This window comes from Pterocles gutturalis, unplaced genomic scaffold (genome assembly GCF_000699245.1).
Source record: "Pterocles gutturalis isolate BGI_N339 unplaced genomic scaffold, ASM69924v1 scaffold4231, whole genome shotgun sequence".
NCBI lineage: Eukaryota > Metazoa > Chordata > Aves > Pterocliformes > Pteroclidae > Pterocles > Pterocles gutturalis.
Genome location: NW_010100077.1, coordinates 79,847 through 89,698, shown reverse-complemented (window position 1 = coordinate 89,698; position 9,852 = coordinate 79,847). Strand labels below are relative to the sequence as shown.

Below are 9,852 nucleotides of genomic sequence, written 5' to 3'. Positions count from 1 at the left end.
CGGGGTTGCGGTTTGTGGGACATAGACCCTGGGGGGCTTAGGGAGGGGTTATGGGGGTGTAGGGCGGACAGAACAGGGACGGTGGGACACTGCGTGTGGGGGTGCAGGTGTGGGATGGGGGCAGGGATGGGGTGAGGGCGGCTGCAGGGGCTTTGGGAGGCTCAGAGTGGGGTCTGGGCTCTGATGGCACTTGTACGGGGGTCTGAGGTGCCGCAGACACCCCTGTGTGTGTAGTCTGGTAAACTTGGGGGTCTCGTGGAAAACATCTGAAATGCCATGATGGTGTAGTGTGAAGCATTCCTGTTGTTTGCAATGCACCCTGAAATATCGCTGACCCACAGGAGAGGGGTGCCTGTGAGCTGCCCCTTGCTACAGAAACAGCTCTGGCTGGTGATTGATTGCCCCAGAGCTTCGCGGGCAACAACCTGTGTCACTTGGGTGCACATGAGGGTGACATCTCTGTCCTGTGCATGTCAGATCCTGTCATGGCTTTGCAGCTGAGCGGGTGGATCAAACCCTCTCTCCCGGGTAGCCCAGGAAAGGTGGTGAAGAGCCTGGTGTGGTGCCTGAGCGGCTGGGACCAGGATGGTCACAGGTGTCCCCTTCCTGCTGTGTCGAAGAACGTTGTTTCTGTGGTAGAGTTTGTTTTGCGGGTTAGGATTTGAGGGCCAAAGCCAGCATTGGCTGGAGCACTGGCTGGTGGTCCCCTGGGAGGCTGAGAGCTTGTCTTTAGAATGTGGTGGTGTGTTTTGGATGCTGTGGATGAGGGAATTGGACCCCTTGCATTATACTCATCTTCTTGTGCTCAGCGAAGGATTCTGTCTGCTGTCGGTCTTCCAGTCAGCCCAGGTTTTGCTGCTCTTTATCCTCTTTTTACTGGGACTCAGGAATTGCCAAAATTGTTCCCATCCTCCCCCTTCCTCACGATGATGCTGAAGACAGGACATGGTTTGGATTCTCACGCCTGGGGGGGAAGGTTATTTGCTTGGAAGATGGTCTGTCTGGGCAGCGGTGGGCTCTCAACGTGCCGCAGCTGTGCTCCTCTGGGTGTGTGGAGGTTTGGAGGCAGAGGTGGGAGCTGGGACAGCGGTTAGGAATGACTCATGTGTTGCTCTCAGCCTTCAGCACATCCCATAAGCTACCCGCCCTCACCACAGGGCTTGGAATTGAAAGCTCTCGGTGCTTTACTGGTCACGAAGGGTCAGTAGATGCAGATTTGGGCTCTCTGCCTTGGCTGCGGGGCGGTGATGTGAGCCTTGGGAACCTCCAGGCTGCTGGCATAGTGTTGCATGTGCTTGTGGACACCAGGAGGATGTCTGTGGACCCAAATAATTTGGGATGGGGGTTTCAGGTGTTCTAGGAGTGATGGCAGCAGGACTATACATTTTGTGGATGCTGAAGCAATAAAAAATATTGAAATGAATCGGAGAAAAACCACTGTTGGAAGGGACCCCTGGAAGTCATAGGCGCAAAGCAGAGCTAGCGTCAGAAGTAGTTCAGGTCACTTGTGGCCATGTCTGGTTGAATATTCCCAAGAAGATTCCTGCACCCTGGTCCCAGCACTGACCACGCTGGTATCGAAGAATTGTTTTCTTCATGTGTGTAGTCAGAATTTCTGTTACTGCAGCCTGTTTCCATCACTTCTTGTCCTTTCACGGTGTGCTCGGAGAAGTTTGGCTTCTGAGCTCTCTGACTGCCCAGCAGCGTAGATCAGACGGGAGGGAAACGCGACGGCTGACTTCCCATCTCCTCTGGTGCAGCCCGGCCAGTCTGACACACAGTCCTGGAGAGCTGCTACGGAGATGTGCGAGTGCTCCGGGCTCAGCCACAGCGAGCTGAGAAGTCCTGCTTGGTCTTCTCCTGGTGGTGCCTGCAGGAGCAGCGCTGTTTTGGCATTTGCGGTTGTTCTTGTTCGCGAGGCCTTGCTTGGATGCAGAGCTTTGCTGGCTGCGAGGCAGAGCTTGTGATACGGTTCACATCTCACATCACATGTGTTTTGCTGTGACCGGTAGACTGTAACCTTTGAAATGGTAGAGTGAGCGAGGCTTTTGACTTTTGCAGAAGCTTTTACCATTGAGAGACTCTACCTGTAAACAGCTGCGACTGCTGCTTCCATGATGGACGCCACCTAAAGAAGGAACAAGAACCACAGCTGTAGTGAGCACCTGAAGACCCTTATGGTCTGCAAGGACTGCTTGCCCTAAGGGCGTTGCTGCAAAGACACAGCGAGGCTGTGGCACTGCCTGGAGCCTCTGTAGATGTCACCTGTACAACACAGCCTGCCACCACGGCGCCAAGTATTTTGAGGAGAAGCATCTCTGTCAGAAAGGTGCTGGGGTTTGGTGTAGCAGCGTTGCATGGCAAGGAGGCTGTCACTGGTTCGAAGCGAGTTATTTCCATAGTGTGTGTCTTCCCACTGACAGTTTTGTAAGAAAAAGCGTTTTCTGCTAAATTAATGAAGACTTTTTGCTCCCAGAAGTTTCTTGCCTGTTTCAGTCATTTTAACTTTGGTGTGGAAGCCCCTTGGGCTCTCCCCTTCCTCACTGAGCCACTTACATCAGGTTCCTGAAATCCTTTGCTTACAGGGAGGTTTCTTGGGATTGAGTCCTTCTTATTGATATTCCCTGGACTTCCTCACAGGCTTTCAGCAGCCTTTATATGGGAGCAAAAGAAGCAGATTTATTATTCCAGTCTCGAGCTTGCTAGCTCCGCGTGTGGGGGGACAGCCCGAAGACTGGGCTGACTGCCTTTGCTACGGTATCCTAGTGGAAGCTGCTGCTCAGTTGCTGATGTCTAATAATTCTTTGGTCTCTTGGCCATTGTCTCTGTACCCCTGAATTTTGGAGCCACTGGAGCCAGGCTCTTTGTTTTGGTCCCCCAGGAGAGAGGGAAACTAAGGCGAACCTTTTGGTCCCTGGACTTCCCCACAGCCCTGTTGCTGTGAGCTGTCTTTCCCTTTCCTGGCTGTCTTTCACTACCAAGAACACAAGTTACCTTTTAAAATATCCTGTAACCTATTCAACTGCGTTTCCCTCCAGTTAGAGGCGTGCGTGTCATTTAGGTGCTCCCTGCTGCTGTTCATGGTGGGGATTTACTGCTTGGCAGGTCGTCTGCAGGTGGGTCTGGGCGCTGAAGGTGGGTCTGGCTTCACTGGGCTCTGGCAGGAGAGGGTTGGTTCAGACTCTCTTGAGGAAGAGGATGATGAATGGGGATGGAGGGATGAAGGGAGCCAGAGCTCCTGTGTAGCGAGCCAGGGCGCAACGGCTCTGCTGCTGGGGAGTCTGTGTGATCCCGGTGCTGCTCGGCTGTGGTTTTTCTGGCTGTGCCTTGGCCTGGGACCACATGGGACCTTCAGGGGCTGGTGGCAGCATGTTTCCTTTCTGCTCTCTTCAGTCAGAAGTAACCTTCTGGATTTGTGCTTTTCCAGGTCTCTTCACACTCCTGGTCGAAGATTTTGGTGAGTGCATGAAACCTTCCTGGGAAGTCAGTTTTGTGCTTGACATTACCCGTAGTCCTTTCCGGTGGGCTTTACACCAGCTTCTGCCCTTTGTTTGCAGGGGTCAAGGGAGTGCAGGTTGAAGAGATTTATGATCTGCAGAGCAAATGCCAAGGGTAAGTCCCAGGCGTGAAAGTGTGAGTTTTATTGAGCAGAACGTGTCTGTGGGCCTGGGAGCTCATCGGGAGGCGTTCAGAAGGGCCGGGTGAGCTTGTCAGTCATGGAGGTCAGCGTTGTAAGTGACGAAACAGGAGTGCTTCATCAGGTTTGGGGCAGACAGGCAACCTCGTGCGTTGAGAAGGACCTTGTGGGGCAGGTCCCATGGAGAGGTGCAGTGTCAGCCAGTGTGCTCGCAGCGTGGGCTGTCTTTCTGTCTCAGTGCTTTGCAATGGCTTTGAGGCTGCTGTGTTCTTAAAAGCCCTTGTCTGAACTCCTGTTGAAAATGAATACAACATCTATTTAAAAGGAAGGGTTGTTCAGTGGTCAGCCACTATTCTGCAGGTTGGTCAGTGTCCAGAGGTGAATTTCACCTCCTGTTTCCCTGTCTTGCATCTCTTAAGACCTATCAAACCCAAAAGTTTCCGAGCTTGATGGTTATCTCAGCCCGGAGCATTAGTGTGTCCTTGGTAATGTGGGGCTGGGGGGACTTGTGGTAGGGATGGTCACTTCCAGAAAGATGGGGCTGGTGGTTCTTCTTTTCCCCTCTGTCTTTGCTCTGCCTGTGGTGTGAAACAGAAGGTTTCTGGCACTGGGCAGAGCAGCCCCACTGGTGTGGTCCATCCGAAACGAGGCAGCTGCTGATTTCTCTCCACAGCCCTGTGTATGGGTTCATCTTCCTGTTCAAGTGGATTGAGGAGCGCAGATCACGTCGGAAGGTCTCTACCCTGGTAGATGAGACGTCGGTGATCGACGATGACATCGTTAATAACATGTTCTTTGCTCACCAGGTAGGCTGGAGGCGAGGGAAAAGGGGAGGGGTGTCTTGTGTGACACCTCAGGGAAACAGTGTGGTACAGAGGGGCTGCACTGCTCTTGCTGGTCCTGAGGGCAGCAGCTCTTCCCTGGGTGTCTCTGCCCTGAGCTCCACGTTGGAGGGAATCCAGTGAGGGCTGCGAGCCTGTCTGTGGCCTGTGCTGTGAGCAGATGCTCATGGGGGCATTGTGTGGCTCGGTAAACGAGACTGACCTCCTCCCTTCCTTTGAGAGAAGTCAAGTCGCTGCTCTCACGGGTGATTCTTGCGTCAGTACATTACAATTGATTGTTGCTGACTCTGAGGGGTTGTTGAAGGGTTGCCTTGTTCCAACTGGTTAAGATGCTCCTTGTGTCACCCTCCAGCTGATCCCAAATTCCTGCGCCACCCATGCCCTGCTGAGCGTCCTCCTGAACTGCAACAATGTCGACCTGGGCCCCACGCTGAGCCGCATGAAGGATTTCACCAAAGGATTCAGCCCTGAGGTAGGGCTGGGGTGGTGCAGGGCTCTGGACGGGTGGCATGTGTGAATCTGCCTCTTGCTCCCCTCTCAGGATGATGCTCTGATGAGCTGGCTCCTTTCCAGCCCTTTGTGGCTGCACGCTGTAGAAGTATTGCCTCTTGTCTCTCACCTTCCTGCCTTGCCTTGCCCAGAGCCTTGGTCCCCTTACACTGGGCACAGCTCTGAGCCTTTTGTCCTGCTATTCCTTAGCCCAGATGCATTCTCTAAGTCTGTGATCAAAAGTCCTCTCTCCTACCTTCAGACCTGTCTTAAAGTCTGTGTTTCTGTCTATCTGTAACTTATTTAGCAGAAATTGTGTGTTCTTTGCATCTTGGGTTTTTCCTATAACTCAGCAGAGCAGCGGGTGTGCTGAAAGTGGCTCTCCCAGTCCTGTGCGTGGATGGAGGGAATGGGGAGCGGGTGGGTGAAGCATTTTGTTTGTTTCCTGTCATTTCTCAATTGTTTTACTCTCTTGCTCTTTGCTGCAGAGTAAAGGCTATGCCATTGGCAACGCCCCAGAGCTGGCCAAGGCCCACAACAGCCATGCCAGGTGAGTGAGGGTGTCTCTTGCAGCTCACGTTTGCTGGAGGAGGCAGACTCTCCGCTGACCTCTCGCCTCTCTTGCCCTCATAGGCCAGAGCCACGGCACCTGCCGGAAAAGCAGAATGGTATCAGTGCTGTGCGAACCATGGAGGCTTTTCACTTTGTCAGTTATGTCCCCATCAAGGGACGCCTGTTTGAGCTTGACGGGCTCAAGGTCTATCCCATTGACCACGGTAAGAGCCCACCTGGCCCTACTTGTTGACACAGTTGAATAGATGCCCTGTTATGTCTGAATGTAGGGATTATTTTTCATTGCCCCAAAGCATTACCTGATGTTTGTGGAGAGCCACTCCAGTGGCTCCCAGATTTGTCCTGAGTTTTGACAGCTTGTTTTGGAGCCTATACACTGTGGACTGTGTTCAGAAGGCAATTATTTCTAAATGCATTTCATTGTTTTTTCCAATGTTGCCATTCTCCTCCCCAATTGCTCAGGGCCATGAGATCCTTGTGCAGCTCTGAAATAACTCGGTATTGCAAGCAGAATTTCTCTCCTCCTCATTCTCTCCTCGTGCTGGATAACTGCTCTGTGTTGAGGCACAAGATCCCCAATGCAGATCCCAGCAGGCTGCTTGGGTTCCTTCCTTCTCTTACAACTCGACTCAATTCTTATGGCTTTCAGACACTTATTTATCCCTGCTAGCACTTTGCTTCTGTCTGTCAGCCCTTTCAGCGAGGTACCCACTTCATGTGCCTGGTTTTCTTAAGCATGGCACCAGGTTCACTGGCAGGTGGAGCCCCACAAGAGCTGGGATTTCCTTGGACTTTGTGAGCCTGGAGCCTGTGAATCGCTTGTGGTCTGTAGGGTTCAAAACTCACCTTTCTGTCCTGCAGATAACTCACATTTTTCCATTTGGAAGGCAGAGGGTTCCATGTATGGGCTGACAGCGTGGTCCTTCTGCCTCCTGGGCCCCTTCTTGCCTTGTTCCCTGGCCTGTCAGGAAGCCATGAGATTGTCTCTTGTGAGGATGGCAGGATCCGCTCTGTGAGTCTGAAGTGGGAGCCTTGGACTGCTTTGCTAATTCCATCTCTGTATCCTTATTGCAGGGCCGTGGGCTGATGATGAGGAATGGACAGACAAAGCCAGGAGAGTGATCATGGAGCGCATTGGCCTGGCCACTGCAGGGGCCGTGCTGCAGGCACGGCCCCTCACTATTTTTTCCCTGGATTATTTCTACTGTGGTGTCTGTGCAACAAGTAGTGGAAGTGGAGGTGGAGAATGTTGCTTGGGAGGGGTGCAGGTGCCCTGCCTCCTTGCCTGGAATTTGCCTGCAGAGAACCTGCATTCTGTGTGATGCAGAGTCCCTGTAAATGGCTGCACGGGATAAGAGTGGCAGATTAGGCCCCTGTTTACTCGAGTCCATAGGAGAAGGAATGGTGCTGGCAGCCTGCTGACCCCCCTTGCTGGGAGATGGGCGTTCCACCACCAGCTTGCGGCTGATGTCTGCTGTCCCTTCCTGCAGGGAGCCGTACCACGACATCCGCTTCAACCTGATGGCGGTGGTGCCTGATCGGAGGATGAAGTACGAGTCCAAACTGCACATCTTGAAGATGAACCGCCAGACTGTGCTGGAGGCCTTGCAGCAGGTAGGACAGCCCAAGCTGTGAGGCAGTGCAAGCGTGGGGTGGGGACAGGCTCTGCTGTCAGGTCATCTGTGGCATTGCCAGTTGATTATGTGCATGGGTGGTTGGCGGTTGGTGGTTGGCTCACCCTTGCAAGTTCTCCTTCTGTGGTGCTTGAACAGGAGGGATGTGTTTTGGGTCACCCTGGTCCAGCACTCAGTTTCTGCCATTTGCCTTCAAGCTTATCCGAGTTACTCAGCCTGAGCTGATCCAGACCCAGAAGTCCCAGGACTCTCAGGCTCCAGAAGAGGCAAAGCCAGCCAGCAGCAAGACTCCAGAGAGCACCCGTCCAGGTAGACCCCATACCAGTGGCGTCCCAGCCAGCCAGCCTGGCCTGCTGTGGAGCCAGCACCGGCTGGTGACAATGGCTAGCTGACCTGGAGCTTGAGGCATTTTTATGGTCAGCTTCACCTTCTTTTCTCCCAACCCAGCTCTGTGTGTGCTGTACTGGGGTGTTGTACATGCCTCTGTGCCTGGGAGGAGTGTCAGAGGGACGTGGAGCTTGAAAATGGGAGGGCTTAAGCTTGGGGACACTTGCAGACAGCTGGAGGTGGAATGGGAGGTGGGTGTGCTGGGCTGGTGGCGCGTAAGAGTTGTGCCACGTGTGCGGGGCAAGGGGTGGCAGAGGACATCGAGTAGAATGTGACGGTGCTGGTCATGAAAGACTGTGCTGTTCTTGTGTGGCAGACGGCACCGACGAGCCTGCCAGCCAGGGCCACCCTGCGGCCACCCAGAGCCCACCCAACAAATCCAAACCAGTGGCAAAGACATCAGCGAGCAGTATCAATGGGGCGCCTCCAGCAAACCCCAACCCCATCGTGCAGAGGTTGCCAGCCTTCTTGGATAATCACAACTACGCCAAATCCCCAATGCAGGTAGGCTGGAGCTCCAGGCCAGCAGTGTGCCTGACTTGAGCTGAGCTTTTCCATTCCAGTCCCTTACTGGACTGTGGGAGTGTGGCTGTCAGCCAGTCTGAGCCCTCCCCTGCCCTGCAGCCTGCCTGCCCTTGCACTAACCCAGGCTGGAAGGTGGGAGGGTAAAGACTGACCTGGCAAAAGAGGTTGGCGTTGATGTGGGCCAGCTGAGCAAGCACATGGAAGAGCCCCATCTCCTCTCAGAAGGGACAAGCCCCGGTGTCTTGGCTGAAGCGAGGACGTGTCTGCTGGGCTCTTCCTCCTCGCCCCGCTGCCTGCAGGCCATCAGTAATGGTGTTTTGCAGGAGGAAGAAGACCTTGCGGCAGGAGTGGGTCGCAGCCGGGTCCCAGTCCGACAGCACCAGCAGTACTCGGACGATGAGGATGACTATGATGATGATGAGGAGGAGGAAGTTCGTAACACCAACTCGGCCATCAGGTGACAACTTGAGCCAAGGGCGAGGGGCAGGGAGCAGATGTTTGCAGAACCACCAGCAGTGACTTCCAGATCTCTTTCCTGAGCGCAGTTAGCTGTGTTAGAGCCTGCGCCTGTGTGTGCGATCAGGGCTGCTCTCTTGGCCTGCTGGTCTACTGTTCACCCGCTGAATTTTGTGCATGCCTTCTCTAGCTCTTCACAGTCAACCCTGAGTTTTGTCTGCCCTAAGTTACTGTGTGTCAGCAGCAAAACTTGCGGATTCTCTGCTTTCCCCTCTTTTCCAAATGTTCCCGAATAAACAGAATAGCCCAGTTCTGTGGGGCTTCTCCACAGCTCCCTCCTGCTAGCACTTTTCTTGTGCCACTGGTGGCTCTGTGGGTGGTGGAGCTTGACCTGCAGAAGGTCACCTGTTAGCTGATAAATCACTGTATTTTACGGTTGGAGGGCAGAGGCAGGCTGCTCTGCATTGAAGGCTGCCTGGTGCTCAAGAAAATGTCATGTGAGCTGCCTGGGGGGGCTTCACTTCTCCAAAATGAACCTCAGTTCCCCAGTGCTGATTGCCAGATCAGCTCCTGGTGACAGCATTGGTGTGCTCAGACTGCTATGAAGGTCAGGAAGGGGTGTCACAGCGAGGCTGCTCTTAGGGCTTCTGGAAGAAGAGCAGGGGTACACAGCACCCTTTGGGAAGGCCCCTGTCCCCCCTGGCTGCATAGGAATACCTGTAGCTGAGTGGTTTGGTGGGGTGGGGTGCTGTCAGAGAAGCTGGTGGCAGAGGACGTGACCTAGAAATGTTCCAGGACTTGCTTCATCCCAGCAGATGGGCTGGAGTGCTGGGTGTGGGGCCGGCAGCACCTGCGCTGGCCCCCCACCTCCTCCCCCTCACCTGCCCTGCTATGTCCCTGGGCAGGTACAAAAGAAAAGGGCAGGTAAAGCAAGAGCATGTGACGGGGGCTGCGGATGGCCAGCTCTCTGTCCTCCAGCCCAACACCATCAACGTCCTGGCTGAGAAGCTGAAGGAATCTCAGAAGGATCTCTCCATTCCCCTGTCCATCAAGACCAGCGGCGGAGGCGCTGCCGTGGCGGTGGTCACCCACTCCCAGCCCTCTCCTACCCCCAGCAATGAAAGCACGGACACCGCCTCCGAGATTGGCAGCGCCTTCAACTCCCCACTGCGCTCTCCCATCCGCTCAGCCAACCCCACCCGCCCCTCCAGCCCCGTCACCTCCCACATCTCCAAGGTGCTCTTTGGCGAGGAGGACGGGCTGCTGCGCGTCGACTGCATGCGCTACAACCGGGCCGTCAGGGGCCTGG

At 54.5% G+C, this 9,852-nt stretch overlaps 1 protein-coding gene across 1 annotated transcript in view; it reads left to right on the top strand.

Moving 5' to 3' along the window:
• Window positions 1–3,038: 3,038 nt before the first annotated feature.
• BAP1 (BRCA1 associated protein-1 (ubiquitin carboxy-terminal hydrolase)) overlaps window positions 3,039–9,852 on the top strand; it is a gene marked incomplete at its 5' end in the record, with an annotated part of 9,047 nt that continues 2,233 nt past the window's right edge. The window contains 13 exons of the mRNA XM_010078206.1: window positions 3,039–3,135; window positions 3,428–3,457; window positions 3,558–3,612; window positions 4,311–4,443; window positions 4,832–4,951; window positions 5,457–5,518; window positions 5,602–5,744; window positions 6,616–6,698; window positions 7,036–7,155; window positions 7,373–7,499; window positions 7,879–8,066; window positions 8,411–8,544; window positions 9,449–9,851. Coding sequence (XP_010076508.1) covers window positions 3,039–3,135; window positions 3,428–3,457; window positions 3,558–3,612; window positions 4,311–4,443; window positions 4,832–4,951; window positions 5,457–5,518; window positions 5,602–5,744; window positions 6,616–6,698; window positions 7,036–7,155; window positions 7,373–7,499; window positions 7,879–8,066; window positions 8,411–8,544; window positions 9,449–9,851 — 1,695 coding nt within the window. The remainder of the gene's footprint in view (window positions 3,136–3,427; window positions 3,458–3,557; window positions 3,613–4,310; window positions 4,444–4,831; window positions 4,952–5,456; window positions 5,519–5,601; window positions 5,745–6,615; window positions 6,699–7,035; window positions 7,156–7,372; window positions 7,500–7,878; window positions 8,067–8,410; window positions 8,545–9,448; window position 9,852) is intronic.